General features: G+C 39.0%; 1 protein-coding gene across 1 annotated transcript in view; it reads right to left on the minus strand.

The window, feature by feature from the left end:
* LOC135126478 (protein O-mannosyl-transferase TMTC2-like) overlaps positions 1-21,675 on the minus strand; it is a 135,954-nt gene that overhangs the window by 105,393 nt on the left and 8,886 nt on the right. Inside the window, exon 2 of the mRNA XM_064052505.1 lies at positions 6,351-7,128. Within this exon, the coding sequence (XP_063908575.1) occupies positions 6,351-7,128 (778 nt within the window). The remainder of the gene's footprint in view (positions 1-6,350; positions 7,129-21,675) is intronic.

The following is a 21,675-nucleotide window of genomic DNA, read 5'->3' on the forward strand; positions in this document are numbered from 1 at the left end:
TAAATTTATTAAAGACACGAAACTGATCAATGTTTTATACATGCACATTGTCGGAAGTAGTCACACTTTACGTGGACCAAGTTGTACTAGAACAATGAAGATTTTAATTATAAATTGCGAAACGTCATGGTTCTATTACAGTTTTATGTACTGTGATATTTACGAAAGTTTTCAACATTCGTTTTTGGATTATTGATTTCTGTTTAACATTTAGAGCTTCCCTGGACCCTTCCGCAAACACTTAAATTTTTAAAACCAAATATTACTGATAGAATACCTCGTGAATGTCAAATGTCAACGAAGTGTTAATCACGTTCATTTTCAATGAATATCCTTAAAATTATTAAACACTTATTGCAACTGCACATGGTGTTTATTTTTTGAGAAATTCCCTGAGAAATTAAACTCCATGTGTTGCTTATGTAGAAGTTTCCTCGTGGCATTACAGATCTAGGACATTCCGTTTTCGACGAAATTACCGATGAACCGATGACCCGTTGACAACCGCGCCACGCCACCATAACAAACAAGGAGATTGACAGTTGTCGTGCATCAGGAATATAAATAAGTGAAAGAAACCGCAGCAGGAAAAGAAAATTGTACGCCAACACCTGAGTACTTTCGTCACCCTCACCGCCATCCAGCAAGTACCATGTGCTATTTTGAGAGAGCACTGCAGCGTTTCTTTCTGCTCGAGCGCGCGTTTCAGCATCGCTGCCTACCCACGGACCGAAGCAGTACCGTCCAGTGAGGAATCTCTACCAAGGAGGCTATCGCATAACTTTGATTTTTGAATTTTTAGTGGAAATTTTTATTTTATTCGAAGTTAAAATCGTTGTCTTATGAAATTTTTAAATGGGCGGAGCTAGTACCTGCCAAGATAAGACTGATTTTGGAAAATAACGTATCATCTAAGAAAATAGAGGGCGGGCGGACGAACCTAGTATCTGCTAAGATAAGATTGATGTTGGCAAATAACGTATTCAATAAGAAAATAGAGGGCGGGTGGGTGGGGCAAATACCTGCTAAGATAAAACTGATTTTGGCAAACGACGTAGCTTTTAAAAAAATTGAAGTGCTCCATGTGAAAAACAAAGAAAAGTGACAATTTGCAAATTTAATCAACCTATTAACAGTAAAGTAAAAATGGTAATGTATTGAGTTCACTGATTACATCAAAAAATAACTATATTGCGAAGATAGGAAGCAATTTAGTGTTGACGTCGCCGCCTCCCCAGGGACTGAAGCAGAACCGTCGCGTGAGGAACCGCTACCAGTTGTGGAACTTTTCTTTGAGTTAGTTTTTTTTTTTAATCCATTTTATAGCTGGTGGTAGGCAATAAAAACGAATATTTTTAAATTTTAACCGGAATGTTCTTTCTATTCCTTAAGCGCTCATGAAACACTATAATACTAGAAGTTACATGCGTTCTCTTCGTCGAGAATGCGGGCGCCCGAGCAACAGCCCCCGTTCTAACGTACGTCACAACCACCCCCAAGATATTGGCGAAACCCGTAGCGCCTTCGACCACATTCGAGTTTCATGGCAGTATGTTACGATGAAATGTCCCTTAAGGAATAGACACCTATTACACCTACATGTGATTTCAAATCCAATTAAAAAAATGTAGATAAAAAACGAATGATATCTATCCTAAAGAGCCCAGAATCAAAGGTCACACCGGGTTTTCGCGTATTTCTAATCTTGCGAGCTGGTTCAAGTTTGATGAATATCGGATCCATACGTCTTCTGGCCCACTTTTGTGACGTATATTGCAGAGAGCACATTAAAATTTCCTTTTGTAGCGAATGAGCCCGTTTGCCTGCTTTCCATTGATCTGTATGCGATTCAGACCGGACTTCCCACCTCTTATCTGCATGGCTCCAGTGGACGTGTAGTCGCAATATATCTCTGGATGTGTTTCTGGTGTAAGCCAGCCGCCTGTCCCTGTCTGCTTCATGAAGTGTGGCGTGCATTTTGTCGAGATTATTGTTGTTGCGCGCGTTTTAAAGCGTGATAACTGTCTTTTTAACTGTTTTCAGTTGGAAACGGTTTCCATAAATTTTCTTTTTTGAAAGTCGTTGCGTAACATCACATGAATGGAATATACTTTTCATTCGTATTTTTACATGTACATGTTGAACATAATTCATGCCGAGATAGGATCTTTTATACGGGAAACTGTACCGCTGGCACTAGCGTGTAAATAACTGGCGATAATAACCGGTTGCAGATGGTTTAATGATGAATAACCTGTAGTCTACACAAGATTTTGTCAAAAGCTGTTAGCGTAGTGTTTCGGATCGAGATAAGCCCCTGTTAGTAAAATTCCCGGCGAAAACTCGCTCAGTAGCGTTCTACTTTAAGCGGCCCAATTTTCTCGCAGCGTTCAAACAGATATACTTTCTCAGTTAGCAACAATTAAACTCCAATTATTAACATCAGCGTTTTCACCGTTCACCAGCGCCGCTATCGCCCGCCCTCTGCAGTATCCGTGTTTGATCAGCGTCAGACAATTGGGGCAAATGTGGCTCGAACGGTTCCGAAATTTAATTTTAATTTCAAATGGAGCGTCAATGATAAACGGAAGCATCGAATTTCAATTGAAAATTAGAGTCACATTTGGGGGACAGGGGAGCTTCTCGTCGGCCGCAAAGTGGCTGCATCGTTATCAATCTCCCGGAGCCGTAGGGGGTGAGTGAGGGTGGCGCGGCTCAGCAGTCAGCACAAGTTAGACCCGTATCCGTCTCCGGTTCTTCGCGCCATTACATTACACGAATAGCGCCAATAAATCCCGGAGGCAGCGTCGGCCGGTCTGATAAACATGTAAATACGGTGGCGGTGTCGGCCATTGTAGACTGCTATTCCTCAACGTCTTCATACGTACGACCTGGGGTCGAATTAACACTTGCCGCACTGGCAAAAAAATTACCCTCCGCGACATTACTATGCGGACGAGTTGGGGCAAATTGGCACATTACAGTCGCCACCGCGGCAGAGTTGTTCGCCGGAAATAAGATATGCGGCAGACCGATGTTCCTCAACCTCGGCGCATTTTTACGACGAACTGGGGTCCAAATTAACACCTTTTAGGCATCACAAGGAAAAAATTTACGACAAGTAGCGTGTGTTACACCGCGTACTATTCCTCAAATTGGCGTGGCTACGGCTTACCGTGGATAAAGTGTGGTTTGGTGCAAAATTGGCACATTACGGACGCCACCAAAACAGCAAAGCGAAAGCTAGACTTCTATTATTATTATTAAAGGTCGTCGGGTATGTTGTGGAATCTTTTTCTTGAAACCTGGGCGCGTTTTCTGTTGCCAACACCACGCAAAAAATGTTTGCTGGAGATTACCGCGTAGGTGGTTCGTTTTCTGGCCAAACATCCACGAGGAGCTCTTTTTGTTTTAGATTTCCGCGTAAATCTAGCGCTCCGCTCCGTAATGAATAAATCTCTCCGCAGCGCCTCCACAATTTTCTCTCCTCTTTACGTGCCTGCGTCCGATTTCGCCCTATTTGTTTCGTTTTTTCGTGGATTTCGTATGTTTACATTCGATACACCGCCACTGATCCCGACAAATTGTTCAGTCAACACCGCGTCGGCAAATATCTATGGACTGTCTTCCCCTGAAAGAAGACGTATTGAACGACCGAAATAAAGTAAGAAAAGCAATTTGAGCGGTCCGGGCCTCAGTTTCGAATTGATTCTGGTGTCGTTCGGGAGGCGGGGAGGTGAAAATCTAAATGACCTCGTATATTTGGCCGATCCGCGTTAGATCGATCCGATCCGTTCGATCGTGTTCGACAGAGTCGGTTCGAATTTACTTCAACGATATCAGATAAGCGCCACGCCAGACCGTTATGTAGGTAAAGTATACACGATAGACGCGTGCCCGGAGTCGCTTCGATCGTGTTAATGTGTCGGCGCGATGGTATCGCGCCACCTTAACCGGAATTGATTCCGCATGTTGACCCATAGAGAGTTAATATCGGACGGTCGAACTCCGGAACGATAACGCCGAAAATCGAATCCCCCACACCACGGCCGAAATGAATTATCTGCGGCAGGGAGGGCGATTAAGGCAAAAATTGGGCCCACTAACGACAAAACAAACCGGAATATCGGGGCTGAAAGTTGTGCCAAGCCACCGGAAATTTAGCCGGGTTAGCAGGCATAAATTCATCACGGGAGCATCACTTCTTGACGTAGCTTAACACTCCAATGAGTACAGTCGTAATTACTGGATCATAAAGCGTCCATTGGTGTCGAGATGTGAATGGAAATAGTTTTTCATGGATAATCAGGCGCTGAGCCATTAGAAGTAACGATTTCGCCGGGAAATGACCATAGTTTGGACGAGCGACAAATCAGCGAGGCAAAAGTGATTCGGGGGCCTTGGAAAGTTTCGTCCTTTCTACTTTTTATTCCTGGCCGTAATAGTCGTGATTTGTGGCTGGTACCGTCCCCGCGAATTCTCCGCATACCTCGGCCGTTTCACTTTCCGTGTTTTGTATTTGCGGCTGAAAGGCCCAAGACTTGCCATTGCCGGTCGAATGAAAGCGGATTTATTAGGCAGCGCGTCGTATGAAAAATTCCGGTGCTCATCCTCTTAGGCCGGTCGGCGGCGATTTTCCCTTTGTTGTGTGCACGTTCGTTTCTCGTCGAACGTCCCATTTCCATTAGGGCCTTAACGAAGTCGGATGGCCGGGCTGTTTTTAGTGTCGGTTGCGGGTGTGCGTCCGCATTTGCAACGCCATATATCTGGTGCGAAGTTTTCCAATCTTGGGAAAGCAGACGACCGGACGACAAGAAGAGATAGCGGCTGGGACGTGACACATTAACACGTTCCGCGAGAGAAGAGCGTCCCTGGTGGGTTTATTGCGAGTCGTTCCCATCGAAGAGCGAGGATCAATGGCCGTTCCGTGAGCGAAATGGTTAAAAATTTAATACCCCGGCTCCGTGCACTTCGACAAATTATCGCCAGAACCGACTTCACTACACAAATCTGAGTTATTATGAAGATTAGTAAGTTGGAGCGAGTTACCCGAAGAAAATCAATTCATTTTCGCCACTCTAAACTCCAAGGTAAAGCACTTCAACTTCGATACGTAAAGCCAATCAATTCGCTGGGGATTTTCCAACTTTACGAACGGAGCGCACTTCTATGGAGGTAGATAAAAAAGTGGAGCGCGACGGAATTGCTTTATCATAGATTAAAATTTATCGCCTTTAATACGGTGCTTAAGGATAAAGCTGCTCCAGGACTAACTATCGCATTACCACTATCGCTAGTGCACTAGACTAGCGGGGTCTGGGGGCTCAAAATTCGATCAGCGCGCTATATGCAGAACATTGAAGCGATCTAGCAGAACCCACAGTCGAAAAGTTTCCATTCTAAACATTACTACACGTACGACTCGAAATAAACCGGCACATTACAGTCGCCACCGACGGTAAAAGATATTTACTGGAAATAAGATACGTTGTAGATCGGCGTTCCTCAATCCCCAACGCTTTTTTACGACGGCCTGGGGTCGAATTAACACTTTTCAACCACCACACAAAAAAAATTTACGAAGATCTGTACGTTACACTATGTAGACTTTCTCAAGTTATTATGGAAACTGCCTGGAGCAGGTCTGGCACATTACAGTCGCCACCGACGGTATGCTATACTCTTTTCCTTAATCCGCAGCGCCTTTATACGACGACCTGAGGCCGAAATTAATAATGGGCTAAACTTAAGCACGTAGTTCCCGCGTTTACAGAATTAACAATCCACTAAACTTGCTCATGTAGGCTCCTCGCAAAACTAATTTTTACCTAAAATAAAGTTTACTGTACCGTAAACAATTCCTCCATATTGTTAGACACGACCTGGTAAAATTTCAGTCGAGGACACAACGAACAACTAAAACATGGTGGTTTTATCATTCAAGCTCAGATAAGACAACGTCTACATTTTGTCAGTCTAACTGTAATTCCCTAGTAAATAACTTTTTAGAGTTTAAATTACTGGACACTGCTGCACGCGTGTTTCGGACACAGTACTGTCTTCAACCAGAATGTATAAGTATATCGACGACTACCAAACGACTGGAAATACATTAAACCGAATTTAGGTCAGCAATTTATTACCTTTGTGTCCTCTGGGAACCCATTAAATTAGTGGCTTTTTTGTTGCCCTCTAATTAATTGTCTTGTCGTCATTTTTCAACTTTTTTATTCAATTAATTCGGTTCATCACATGGGTGAATACCCAATTACATCAATGAATTGAACTCTTTTACCGTAGTGCGAAGATAAAAGGGTACTAATTACTATTCAACAAACACAAACACCAACCTTTTTCAGCGTCGGGCTGTAGATGCAGTCATACACCACACACATCCCCAGCACCGTAATCCCCGTCTCCTTGCTCAGCATGGCAGCCAACGCCAAAACCACGCACAACCCCAAGTACATCCACTGCTTCACGCTGTTCCCCCAACAACACGTCTCCTTCTCCTCCTTGGCGTTCATCCGGAAGACCACCCCCCGACATTCACTGTGGACCACCTCCCGTCCCAGCCTCTTCGGCCAATTGCAACTCGTCACATTCTTCTGAAGACTATACACGAACTTCTGGTACTTCAAGGCCCTTAGTTGCTTCATATTGTCCTCCTTACTGGTAGTCTTGTACGAGTAACACCGATAGCAGCAGGGCGAGTCTCTGTGTTTCGTATGCGTAACGTAGGCCAGAAACGAGAGCAAGTAGAAGTTGCAGGCCGCCAGGTCGGCTCTGCCCACCACGCCTGCCACCGCCTCGGTGTGGATGGGGTGGGCGGCGAAAAGGAGGCCGGTGATGGCTGGCCCCACTGAAGACTTGGATTTCGGAAGAACTTGACGCGCGAGCTTGACTAAGAGAACTGTGGCTAAGCAGTGGAGGAGGACGTTGACGAGGTGGTAGCCCCAGGGCTGGAAGCCGCCGAGAAGGTAGTTGAGGCGGAAGGTGAGCACGCAGAGCGGCCGATAGGAGCCGTGGGAGCCGCTGTCGTTGAGGGGGGTTCCCCAGAAGTCGTTCTCGAGCAAGCGAGTCCATGGAGTCTTCGGCAGGAGGTCGGGGTTGCTCAGGATGGCGCGGCTGCAACAAAAATGGAAATTAAAATTTGAATTTTATTGCATGAAACTTTGATTCAATCGAAACAAATCGATGCTGTGACATTCATGATGCGATAACTGGAAATGTAAAAACGAAATTTTTTAAACTGTACAACGAGACATTAACATCAGTTTGAATAAATTAACCTTCGGCAAACCAAACGAAGCTCTGGTTTGTAATATAAAGCGTCGATTTCAATAATAAATGTTTGTTTAAAATTAGCAGGTATCCATAACAAAGGAAAATAAACAAATTGTTACTCCATTATTGCAAATTAATTTAGGGTTCTGAGAATGGTCAGAAGCATGTTGTTTTGTTTTGAAATCAACTAATTGCTTTTTGATTTGCTTACTTATGTTTCAGTGTAACGCTTACGTCAATCATTTTTTTTTTAAATCAACCTGTAAAATTAATTTTAAAAATATCAATGGACGATAAATCACAAGTATAGACTAAGAATATTTTATATATTTGAAAAACAATTTATTCAGAAAATAACCACATATTATGTCATATATCATACATATCATGTTAACATATCAGATTTTTTTTTAAAGAATGAGTAGTTAAGTAGTAGGGGTCCTGGTTCATTCTCAAAGAAAATTAACATACGAAATCGTCAAAATTTCAGAAAAATTTAGAACGTTTTCAGGAGTGGGTGACATGACAATTTAAATAGAATTTACCTTGCAAAATTTTGAGGTAACGACATCAATATGCGACAAATTTTGATAACCGTTTAACTATTTATCAAACATTCTAGTAGTGTCGGACATTATCTGTGTAGTAAAATTGCCAACAGACCACAGACGACAGACAGAAGGAAACGGAAGACCTATTTTTCATACTCTATGGGTTATGAAACGTCGAGAAAACTTGAAATTGTTTGTACCGCTAAAAATCTGATTGGATGCGGTTGGAGGAAACTAACTCAGAGAAGATGTATGTTGCATTAGACCCTTGACGATAGCCTAAGTCCTAGAATGTTATTTCAACATTAAAAAAATTGGTCTAAAGAGTTTAGACAGTACTTCCCTCGCTGTCGGAAACTTGACGACTGCATGCCTATTGTGTTTTTTTTCTCATTACATTTTTGTAGTGGGAATTTAAAAAAAAATTGTGATGACGTCATCAACATTTTTGCAAGGACACGTATATCAGTTGGGATAGATGTAGTGTAATACTAAGAATAAAATTATTGTATTCCCAAATTTTCGGGAAAATGAATTGGGTCATTTTGAATATTGATTTCTTATAATCAATAAAATAACGAAACAATTTACTCAGGTATACGGCGCCTTTTTTTGAACCACCTCTTAAGAAAATCTAAAAAATATGAATGGAATGATATATCACAAGTACAAACTCATCATATTTTTTGCATTTTAGATAGGATTTATTCATCAAAATTTAAGGGTGACGTCATCAATTTTTTTAGGAGGGATGAACAAATACATTTTGAACAAAAGTTTACCATGCTTATAATAACTTTAAAATATTCCCAAGATTTCAAAGCATTCGGTTTTGTAATTCCTGATTAAATCGATAAAATAAATTCACGCCTTCATTAATTTTTTTGAGTCACCCTGCATATGCAAATCCAAAAATATGAATGGAATGATAAATCACAAGTACAGACTCATCATATTTTGTACAATTTAGATACGATTTATTCGGCAAACTTTTGAGCTGACGTCATCAGTTTTTTGTAGAAGATAACCAAATATATTTTGACTAAAAATTTATTATGCTCTTTATAACCTTAAAACATCTGCAAGATTTCAAAGCATTTGGTTTTGTAGTTCCTGATTAAATCAATAAAATAAATTTACGCATTCATTAATTTTTTTGAGTCACCCTGTATATGCAAATCGAAAAAATTTGAATGGAATGATAAATCACAAGAAGAGACTCACCATATTTTGTACATTTTAGATAGGATTTATTCAGCAAAATTTTGTGGTGACGTCATAAATTTTTTAGGGGGGACGACCAAATACATTTTGATCAAAAATTTACCATGCTTATGATAATTTTAAAATATCTTCAAGATTTCGAAGCATTCGGTTTTGTAGTTCCTGAGTAAATCAGTAAAATAAATTTACGCTTTCATTTATTTTCTTGAATCACCCTGTACATATATGCAAATCCAAAAAATATGAATGGAGTGATAGATCACAAGTACAGACTGATCATATTTTGTACATTTTAGATATGATTTATTCGGCAAATTTTCGAGCTGACGTCATCAAGTTTTTGGAGGGGAGAAGCAAATATATTTTGACTAAACATTTATTATGCTCTTTATAACCTTAAAATATCTGCAAGATGTCAGAGCATTCCGTTTTGTAGTTCCTGATTAAATCAATAAAATATATTTACGCATTCATTAATTTTTTTGAGTCACCCTGTATATGCAAATCCAAAAAATATGAATGGAGTGATAGATCACAAGTACAGACTCATCATATTTTGTACATTTTAGATATGATTTATTCCACAAACTTTTGAGCTGACGTCATCAAGTTTTTGGAGGGGATAAGCAAATATTGTTTGACTAAATAGTATATTATTAGCCAAGGTTGCAGAGCCAAGCATTCTAGACCGAGCGCAAATTAGAACCCGAGACGCGCAGCGTCAAGGGCTCTGAGTGCGAGGTCTAGAAGTGGCTTTGCAACCGTGGTTAATATACTATTTTTTTCACTAGTAGAAACCATAAGACAATAAACTGAAAAATAAACGTTCAATTTTTTGACACAACATGATTTTGTTTTGATTTCTAATCAAACTTAATCTAAATCTTCAACACAAAGAAAACCGTTTATATTTGTCGCTGAGTTAATCATTTTATCTTGTACCATCTACCAACTACCATGCGTATACTCAAGTAATGTTTGTAGCACACATTTGTTCATTTTTTAAGAAATAATCACATCAAATATTGCGTACATAACCTCAATTTTTCTTTTTGAACCGGTGGTAGCAAAAGTTGAATTTGCTACCACTAAATGAGTCGACATTTGCATGCGTCCAGGCTGCTAGTGAAAAAAATTTATTATGCTCTTTATAGCCTTAAAACATCTGCAACATTTCAAAGCATTCTGGTTAGCAGATTAAAAATTAAATTTCAAAATGTTGTTTTATAATTTTGATTTTTTTTCCAAAAATCTGGACGTTTCGGGTGAAAAGTCGATTCAGAGTTGTAAACTACATGTGTAGGACTATGTTATTTTATACAATTGAAAACCCATTTACTATGTACAATTTTGAAGTGACGTCATCACATTAGTGGTGAGGATGATTAGACAAATTTTGGTTAGCGTTTTACCATCTACATGATATTCTTAATATAAGTACAAAATTTCACAACAATCGGTCGAGTACTTTCGAAGATTATCTGTCTAATAAAAATCCGGGACGGCAGACGGACGGACAGACGGACGGACAGACGGACAGACGGACAGACGGACAGACGGACAGACGGACAGACGGACAGACAGACGGAAATGGGAGACCTATTTCTTCGTCTTCTAGGGGTCATGAAAGATCGAGAAAACGTAAAAGTAGAGAGTCGACCGACGGACTAGATTACAATACTTCCTTTGCTTACGCTCGGGATGTAAAAATATTTTTTATATGGTTTTAGTTGAAAAATATAAAACGAAAAGTGTGGGGAGGTCATTAAGTAACCCCTGGGTACTTCTTGGTCACTTATCTGTTGCGTGTTTTACGGGCGAGCAGCGGGTATACAGTGAATCACTTACGCGTAATCGGAGCTAATATTTTATCTAAGAAAATAGCCAGAGTAATCGTTATTCGATAAATTAATATGTACATCACGTGCGGGCGAAATTAATCGTCCAGACATAAAATTTCCATTTTATTTGTCCGTTTGATGGGAAAAATCCATTTAGTAAACGTTTTAGGTGGTGAAGAAGCAATTAAATTAGGTATCCCTTCCCTGAAACCTGAACCATTATCCATTACGACGATTCTTGCTTAGATAAGCCCGATATTTATCGAAATGTGAAAGCTTTTACGCTTGTTTTTCTTACCAATTCTCCCCCTCTTAATTTTCTCGAGGAAATTATCGAATGGAAATCGATCATTTTTAAACCACCGAGTACAGTGTTTTCGGCCAGCATCAACTTTTTAATCTTCCATTAATATTCCATACATTTTAATGGTTACAAATGGTATATTTTCCCGCACTTCCAACTTTTTGTACACTAAATGTAGGAATGCTTCGATCAATATATCGTTATTCCAGGTCGTGGGTGTTTACATTGTTAAAATGGGTTATTTCTCTGTCATTGTTTTTAAAAACACAATAAAACTCGTCGTCATTTGCGGACAAACTCTTATATCTTCCGCTTCGGCGTGACGACATAATTCGGTACGCAGGTTGTAGATTAAGTCTTTAAGAAAGTTGAGACAATCACGACACAAATGAAAGAAATTAAAAGAATTTCCATATAAATTGCGCCATCTGACGCGGCCAAACAAAGTCGAGTTAGTTTGCAATTTTTTTGACGGACGTTCCTCTTAATAAAAAATTCCCTTTCAACCCTCGTCACTTGTAGCTTCTTGGTCGATCTCGCCATGATGACACCGAGGTCGTTCGGACGTTGTTTTCGACATGCACAACCTGCACGTAACATCGATACGAACAACAGTCTGTCATTAATGTCGTGCATGTAATGGTGGTCGTGGCCCATATTTCATTGCATGTCACAATGTAGCTATAACGAATGTCGTTTCAATTAGAACCGGTTAAACGCCGCACATTGATCAACTACCGATTGAATTAAACGTCGACCTTGAGTTTCAGCCAAACTCACATAAAAAGAACAAAGTTTTGCATTTATTGGCGTCGGTGAAAATGTGCCGCATGTGTCTCCTGGGAGCGTTACTAAGAAAACAGTTTTTTGCCGCCTCGCAACGACAGTACACCGCACTATTTGCCAAAAATATTGTTTTAACAACCTCGTAGTGCTACTCTTCGGTTTTTAAGGTCATAGTAAAGTGGAAAGTGGAAAATCTTTCTACCCATATTGATACTAAAATTAAAACTGGCGTCAAAGGCTTGTGGCTAAAAATACGTGTAAAAAAGCATCTGCGTGCCCATAGTCACACTCAAGCAATCTCCTTAATGGTGGGTAGTAAATTAGATGCGCCTCAAGTTGTTTTAAATTAGCCCAAAGAGCGCTTCTTGGTAGCCATTCCAAAAATAAACCACTCTCTTGTGAAATAGAAGCGCCACTAACGACTCGAAAAATGTCAATTCCGCGGTTGAAACTTCCCCCAGCAAGTCAACTCAGGCCGAGATCGCTTTTCTAATTATTGTTTGTTCGACGTCGGCAGATTTATCGGGGAAACTTCGGCCCAGTTCTCAGCCATCGCATAAAATTAACCGCCCGGAATGGACTCCTGTCGAAAAACTACAAAAGAAAAACCAACGCTCCGATTGATGGGCCCCCCATTATTCCTCGTTTAGCGCTTTCGCCACTTAGCGCTCACCTTAACACTATCCGAGCAAATCGCATTATCTTGCGCCGAAATTGCGGCAATATGTTCATTTCAGATTATGATTTATGCACTCTCGTGCAAGTCTAACGATCATCCTTTCAGCGCCCCAAAATTTTGCCGGGGATTCATTTATCTTCGCTTTTAATTAACTTCCGGATTTTGTTTCGCGAAGGAAAAAACTGACGCGGCCGGCCGGTGCGGCGGTTTCAGCTCGGATGTATGGAAGGTGTTGTCTTTTTTGGCGGCGGCGGACCCACTGGGGGTGGATTAACCTCGAGGTGCCGGAATTTCGGAGGTTACACAAATATTTACGTGCAGAGTTTTTGCGGCGAGATTTGATTGAAAACACCGAGGCGCCCGGGTTTTAAATGGTCATTAGTCTCCGTCGAAAAGAAAAGTGATTTTGTTAAAATACACCACACAAAAACATAAATATGAAATGTTCATTAAACATCAAAAAAATTTAAGCCCCCTGACGATGGAGAGAATAACTTCGAAATGATGTAGCTTCCCAAAAATGTGCAAAAGGATGATCCTTCTTGTAGAATATACAATTATCGTCTTTGAAAGCTCATTGCGGTCTATATCGTTAATTCTCCGCCCCATACGCTTCCAGTGCGAACAATTTCTTACATCGTCTTACCATTACTATTCACCAGAATGGATGAGTTCGCGAACAGCAAAATGGAATTTTTTACACAGCGGGCCTCCAGGTCCCAGGAAACCGTGAGCCTAAACCCAGTTTCCACTTATCGCTGACAAATGGTCATTTTTGTGCCCTCCGCTCTCCCCGCAGCCCGCCGTTCCGAACCCTGGTTCGAGCCGCTCCCTCCCCCGCGTGCATTATGTATTCCACCCCCTTTTATTCGCTTTAACTCCTCTCAGCAATATCTCCGTTCAACGTAAAACCGTCGAAATTGTCCTCCGAATCGGACGCCCCGATTGAATCCGCCTTCAAAGGAGCCAATAGCACGAGCTTATTTTAAATTTCCCGTGTATAGACAGCCGCCACACGTCACGGAATCCAGCCGTCACTTCCACTTGTCCCATTGAATCCAGATTTTATCGCCTTTCCCGAGCAGGCCGCCATCTGTAGCGCGCCGCCCTGAAGCTGGATTATGTTTAGTGACGAAATAAGGTAATGGCTTTCGGGGGGGAGGAGGGGGTTGTCTTTACCCAAAATGTTTTCCCAGAGTTGCGTAAAGAAGAATTCGCAACTGTGTTATTATCCCCACAATATGGTCAACGTGTTTCAGCAGCTACGCTGTCTTCGGCGCGGTCTAAGCTGACAAAAGACAAAACAAAGAAAAGGATGTAAAAGAGTGGTGAGGGGAAAGAAAAGAATAAAGAATATTTTTTTAATTATGCCAGGCTTGTTAAACGTATTATGATGCACCATGAGGATTTAAACTAAAAAAAAAGAATAATCTAAGGACTTCCTCAAAATAGGCTACATCCAGCGAACGACTGCGTTCCTTTTCTCGACATTTCATGACCCCTAGAGTACGAAAAATAGGTCGCCTATTTCTATCGGTCTGCCGTATTTCTGTCATCTCTGTCGATTTTATTAGACTCCGGGACATCTTAAATTTTGTTTGAATTTTTAAAGGAATTACACCCATACTCAAGCACAAATTTCAAATTTGATAGCCCATAATAACGGAACGGGATGAAATAGCGGATTCCGGTTTTCGCCATTCGATTTCTTGAAGTTTTTTAGTTTTGTTAGTTCATTTTCAGACGGATATATCGGGGGATGTCGTTTTTGGAAGAGTCTATTATTGTTAAAAAAAAAAAAAAATCAGAAGCTGCTGGAGACAACTTCTAAGCCCGGATTATTGTTCAAGAGATTCAAGTTGACAGACAAATCAGAGTCCATTTAATCGGGATAGCTTTCGGCATGTTTTAAATTCGTTTCAAACCGTCTGAATAATAATCCGGGAATGTTTCCGGGAAGTCTTAATTTTTTTTTAATTTTTTAAAAATCAGCACCTACATCAAATTTAATATTTGACGGTCCATAACTTCGGAACGAGACGAGATAGTGGATTTCGGTTTCGCCATTCCATTTCTTGAGATTTTCTAGTTTTGTTGGTTGATTTTCACGCCAAACATTATACTCGTTTGGCATTTTTCGAAAGTGTCTATGTCCGTTTAAGCTAGCTAGTTTGACACGGTCTAAAAATCTGATAAATTTCACCATGCTATAAAAAGAAGTGAAAAAATTAGCCGGACTATTTATCTAATCTGATCTTTTTTAATTTTTTAACGATCAGGACCTATAGTTAAAAAACAAATTTTCAATTTGACGGCCAATAACTTCGGGACGGGACGAGATAACGAATTCCGATTATTACCGCTCGATTTTTTGAAGTTTTTTAGATTTACTGGTTGATTTTCAAGTCAAATTCTATACCTGTATGGAATCGACAGGCGAATATATAGGGCAGTGTCGTTTTTTAAAAATGTCTGTTGTGGAAAATTCAAAAAAAATCAGAAGGTCCCGGAGTGTCATTTCGAGCCCGGATTCTCCTTCAGGAAGTTCAAATCGGCAAAGAGAACAATTTACAGAGAAATCAGAGTCTATTTAAGCTAGAGAGCTTGACACGGTCTAATTCTGACAAATTTCAGAATGTAAAAAATCGAGGTCAAAAAAAAATCAGCTAATCCGTCTCAAAATTGCTCTATTTACTAATTTAAACCCCCTAAATAAGAATCCGGGATAAAAAGATGTGTCTGGGAAGTCCTGTTTTTTTTTAATTTTTTAACAATCGACACCCATACTCAAAAAACAAATTTTCAATTTGACGGCCAATAACTTCGGAACGGAATGAGATACCGGGTTCCGGTTAACACCATTCGATTTCTTAAAATGTTTTAGTACTGAAAGCAAGTCCAACTCTACACCTACTTGGAATCGACAGGAGGATATCGCGAACAGTGTCGTTTTTTGGTAATGTCTATTTTCAAAAATTAAAAAAAAATGAAAATGTCTGGAAGACATCCTTTTGGTCCGGCTTCTTGTTCAAGAGATTCGAATGAGGAAAGAGAGTCATTTTTAGATGAATCGGAACTGTTTAAGCTAGGTATTTTGACACGGTCTTTAAATCCTATAAATTTCAAGATCTAACAAAAAGACGTCAAACAAAAATTGCCGATCTGTTTGAAAATCACAGTCTTTACTAATTCAAACCTCCTAAACAAGAATCCCTACTCAAAAGATAGATCCGGAAAGTGCTGAATTTTTTATTTTATTTTTTAACGATCGACACCCATACTCAAAAAATAAATTTTCAATTTGAGGGCCAATAACTTCGGAACGGAATGAGATACCGGATTCCGGTTGCCACCATTCGATTTCCTAAATCTCTTTAGTATTGAAAGCTGATTTTCAAGTCAAACTCTACACCTGTTTGGAATCGACAGGCGGATATATCCAACAGTGTCGTTTTTTGATAATGTTTATTTTCAAAAATTCATAAAAAAATCAGAATATCTCGGAGACATCCTTTTGGTCCGGCTTCTTATTTAAGAGATTCGAATTGGTAAAGAGAGTAATTTTTAAATGAATCGGAACTGTTTAAGCTACGTATCTTGACGCGATCTTTAAATCCCTTACGTTTCAAGCTCTAATAAAAAGACGTCAAAAAAAATTTTCCGATCTGTTTGAAAATCACACTCTATACTAATTGAAACCTCCTAAACAAGAATCCCTACTCACAAGATAGATCCGGAAAGTGCTGAAATTTTTATTATATTTTGTAACGATCGGCACCCATACTCAAAAAACAAATTTTCAATTTGAGGGCCAATAACTGCGGAACCGAATGAGATACCGGATTCCGGTTACCACCATTCGGTTTCTTAAAATTTGTTGGTACTGAAAGCTGATTTTCAAGTCAAACTCTATACCTGCTTGGAATCGACAGGTGGATATATCCGACATTGTCCTTTTTTGGTAATGATGTATAATTTCAAAAATTAAAAAAAAATCAGAAAGTCTCGGAGACATCCTTTGAGTCCGGATTATTGTTCAAGAGATTCGAATTGGTAAAGAGAATAATTTTTATATGAATCGGAACTGTTTAAGCTAGGTATCTTGACACGGTCTTTAAATCCTATAAATTTCAAGATCTAACAAAAAGACGTCAAACAAAAATTGCCGATCTGTTTGAAAATCACACTCTTTACTAATTCAAATCTCCCAAACAAGAATCCCTACTCAAAAGATAGATCCAGGAAATCCTGAATTTTTTAACAATCGACACATACCCAAAAAACAAATTTTCAGTTTGACGGCCAATAACTTCGCAACGGAATGAGAGACGGGGTTCCGATTATCACCATTCGATTTCTTACAATTTTTTGGTGTTGAAGGCTGATTTTCGAGTCAAACTCTACACTTGCTTGGAATCGACAGGCGGACATATCCAGCAGTGTCGTTTTTTGGTAATGTCTATTTTCAAAAATTCAAAAAAAATCAGAAAGTCTCGGAGACATCTTTTGAGTCCGGATTCTTGTTCAAGAAATTCGAATTGGTAAAGAAAGTAATTTTTAGATGAATCGGAATTGTTTAAGGTAGGTATCTTGACACGGTCTTTAAATCCTAAAAATTTCAAGATCTAACAAAAAGACGTCAAACAAAAATTGCCGATCTGTTTGAAAATCACATTCTTCACTAATTCAAACCTCCTAAACAAGAATCCCTACTCAAAAGATAGATCCGGGAAGTGCTGAAATTTTTATTTTATTTTTAACGATCCACACCCATACTCAAAAAACAAATTTTCAATTTGAGGGCCAATAACTTCGGAACCGAATGAGGTACCGGGTTCCGGTTATCACCATTCGATTTCTTAAAATGTTTTAGTATTAAGAGATGATTTTCAAGTCAAACTCTACAGTTGCTTGGAATCGACAGGCGGACATATCCAAGTGTCGTTTTTAGGTGATGATGTATATTTTCAAAAATTAAAAAAAAAATCAGAAAGTCTCGGAGACATCCTTTGAGTCCGGATTCTTGTTCAAGAGATTCGAATTGGTAAAGAGAGTAATTTTTAAATGAATCGGAATTGTTTAAGCTACGTATCTTGACACAATCTCTAAATCCCATAAATTTCAAGCTCTAATAAAAAGACGTCATAAAAAATTTGCCGATCTGTTTGAAAATCACACTCTTTACTAATTCAAATCTCCCAAACAAGAATCCCTACTCAAAAGATAGATCCAGGAAGTACTGAATTTTTTAACAATCGACACATACTCAAAAAACAAATTTTCAGTTTGACGACCAATAACTTCGGAACGAAATGAGAGATGGGGTTCCGATTATCACCATTCGATTTCTTACAATTTTTTGGTGTCGAAAGCTGATTTTCGAGTCAAACTCTACACTTGCTTGGAATCGACAAGCGGACATATCCAACAGTGTCGTTTTTTGGTAATGTCTATTTTCAAAAATTCAAAAAAAATCAGAAAGTCTGGGAGGCATCTTTTGAGTCCGGATTCTTGTTCAAGAAATTCGAATTGGTAAAGAGAGTAATTAATTTTAATAATAATGAAAAAACTTTCAGAGTTTAAATAATATATTTGTAGTCACTGCTACACGTGTTTCGGTACACAGTACCGTCTTCAGGCCTGAAGACGGTACTGTGTACCGAAACACCTCATCAATACAAACAAAGAGAGTAATTTTTAGATGAATCGGAATTGTTTAAGGTAGGTATCTTGACACGGTCTTTAAATCCTAAAAATTTCAAGATCTAACAAAAAGACGTCAAACAAAAATTGCCGATCTGTTTGAAAATCACATTCTTTACTAATTCAAACCTCCTAAACAAGAATCCCTACCCAAAAGTTAGATCCGGGAAGTCCCGAGTTTTTTTTAATGTTTTAACGATCGACACCCATACTCAAAAAACAAATTTTCAATTTGGCGGCCAATAACTTCAGAACGGGATGAGATACCAGGTTCCGGTTGTCACCATTCGATTTCTTAAAATTTTTTAGTATTGAAGGTTGATTTTCAAGTCAAACTCTATACCTGCTAGGTATCTTGACACGGTTTCTAAATCCCATAAATTTCAAGATATAATAAAAAGACGTCAAAAAAAATTTGCCGATCTGTCTAAAAATCACAACCTTAACTAATCTAAACCTCCTAAATAAAAATCTCTATTGAAACGATAGATCCGGGAAGTCCTTTTTAATTTTTTAAACGATCGACACCTATACTTAAAAAACAAATTTTCGATTTGACGGATGAGATACCGGATTTCAATTTCCACCATTCGATTTCTTAAAGTTTCTTAGTTGTGTTAACTAACTTTGCGGTCAATTTCTGCACGCGTTTGGAATTGACAGGCACATTTATCGGGCAGTGTCGTTTTTTAGAAATGTCTATAGTCAAAAATTCAAAAAAAAGTCGAAAGGTCTCGGAGATATCTCTTGATCCCGGATTCTTATTCGAGATTTGAGTTGGCAAAAAGAACAATTTCAGAAAAATCGGAGTCGAGAAACTTGACATGTCCTTATCACAGAAATTTCAGATTGTAAAAATTAAATTGTGCTCTCTTTGCTGACTAAAATCTCCTAGATGAGAATCCAGGCTTAAAAATGTCTATGGGAAGTCCTGATTTTTTTTATTTTTTTATCAATCGATGCCCATGTTTAAAAAACAAATTTCAAATATGACGGGTCCGGAACGGGATCAGATAACAGATTCTGGATTTCCCGTTCGATTTCTTGAAGAGTTTTAGTTTTTCTGTTGATTTTCAGTTCAAATTCTACACTCATTTGGAATCGTCAGACGGGTATATTAAATGGTGGTGATTTTCGGAAAAGTCGATCTTTAAAAATTGAAAAAAAAACAGATAGTTCCGGAATTATCTTCCAAGCCCGGATTATTATTCAGAAGGTTTGAAATAGTAAAGACATCAATTTTCAGACAAATCGGTGTCGGTTTAAACAAAATATCTTGACAAAGTTTAAATTGAAAAAAAATTACAATGGAAAAATTAAGTCAAATAAAAAAATCGGCCGATCTGACTGAAAATTGCTCTCTCTACTAATTTGCACCTTTTGAACAAGAATCCGGGCTCAAAAATTATCTCCGGAAAGTCCTGATTTTTCTTTGAATTTTTTATCAACGACACCCATGCTAAAAAAACAAATTTCAAAATTGACGACTCATAACTCCAGAACGGGATGAGATAACAGATTCCGGACTTCACCGTTTGAAGAGCTTTAAGTTTGTTTTTTTTTGTTAATTTTCAGTTCAAGGTGTACGCCCTTGTGTGTAATTTGAAAAAAAATCAGAAGGTCCCGGAGATATGTTTCGAACTAGTAAAAAAAGTAATTAATTTTCAGATAAATGACAGCTCGTTTGAAAGGGAAAGCTCAATATGGCCTAATTTCCAAAAATTTCCCAATCTAAAATGAAATCGAAGTTTAGATGTCTGTTAAAAATAATCTCTAGGTGATAAAGCATCGACCAAAATTTGTCTAGTCTTTCCCAATAAAAATGTGATGACGTCACCTCAAAATTTTGTACAGTAAAAGTTATTTAAAGTTTATAAAATAATATATTCCTGAACTTATGTTTCATTAAACCGCCTTAAGTATCCTTTTAAGACTTCTTTTTCTTTATCATTTCACTTACTTGCTCCTACTTGTATTCATTTTTGCTTATACGTAGTCTGTTGTATAGTATTTTCTCTTTTACCGCTCTTTCCTTGCTTCCTTCATGTAATTGGGTAATTCTTTACGCTGGGGTTGTGTTTCTTTGCTACAACCTTCTTTCTTCCTGTATTTAATTTTTTTGCTATTTTTAAAAATTTCGTTTTCTTTTTGCTGTATTTTTATTTTTTTCTCTCTCTTCTTTTTAGTTCAGTAATTTTCTCTTTTATATTCATCCGTATTTCTATTTTACGATGTGTTTCCTTCGTATTTCCCTTTCTAGCATTTCTATTTTGTTGTCTTGGTCTGTCTCTTGTTTGTCGTCTGTATCGATATTTGTTAGACAATCTCCGGAACTACTGGACTGATTGTTGTCAAATTTCATATTATTATTTTTCGAATATCGTGCAAAACGCTAAAAATTTGTGTATCATCCCCAGCAATAATTTGATGACATCATCTCAAAATTCTGCATACTAAATGCTACCTAAATTTTCTAAAATAACATATTCCTGTACTTGTGGTTTATGAATCGGCCCTTTACTAAAATTGTATATCACCATTTTACATAGACAAAAGCGAATGCTCTACAATCTTGCTAGTAGCAGCACGAGCTCGTTAACACATCAAGTTGTATTCTTGTAACTTGTCGTCAAACTTAGCTTTTCGCAGCAATTGCTTGTAAAGCAAAATCCACGCCACGTCACGGAATCCAGCCGTCAGTTGCACTTGTCCTAGAATTCGGGTTTTATCGTCGCTCCCGCGTAGGCCGCCATCTGTGGCGCGCCGCCCCGAAGCTGGATTATATTTAGTGACGAAATAAGGTAGCGGCGTTCGGGGAGACAGAGATTATCATTACACAAAAGGGCGGCCGCAGTATCTGGAGGCTCAGGCTTGTAGCGCGACGTCTCAAAGGCCGCTGCTGCGGATGAAAGGGGTTCATAAAGGGGCGGCGGCAATAACACAGCGTGTATACACGCCCGTTGTCGGTCGCAAACGATGCCAACAGAATTTAATTGAACGGCTCCGTTTGAGAATCATAACACGTACAAAATGCGGCGGGGGCGGCGGGCGGCCATTAGCGGCTATCGGAAGTTTTTCGATTCGGGTGGTAATTTGCGGGGGCCGATTGACGGAACATGTCTAAAGGAGGGATTGTGAGAAGTTGAAAGTTGGGAGTTGCGAGTCTAGAACTATTCGCTGGAGGTGTACCAGGAAACGTTAAGTCTACTTACCTGCAAATCTGATTAAAAATTTAGCTAGTTGGGAAGTTTGGGGAATTTAATTTTCAAAAGAAACAAGTGTGGGGATTTCCAAACAGAG

This window comes from Zophobas morio, unplaced genomic scaffold (genome assembly GCF_036711695.1).
Source record: "Zophobas morio isolate AGI-343-1 ecotype UQ-CSIRO unplaced genomic scaffold, CSIRO_AGI_Zmor_V1 ptg000002l, whole genome shotgun sequence".
In the NCBI taxonomy this organism is placed as follows: Eukaryota; Metazoa; Arthropoda; class Insecta; order Coleoptera; family Tenebrionidae; genus Zophobas; species Zophobas morio.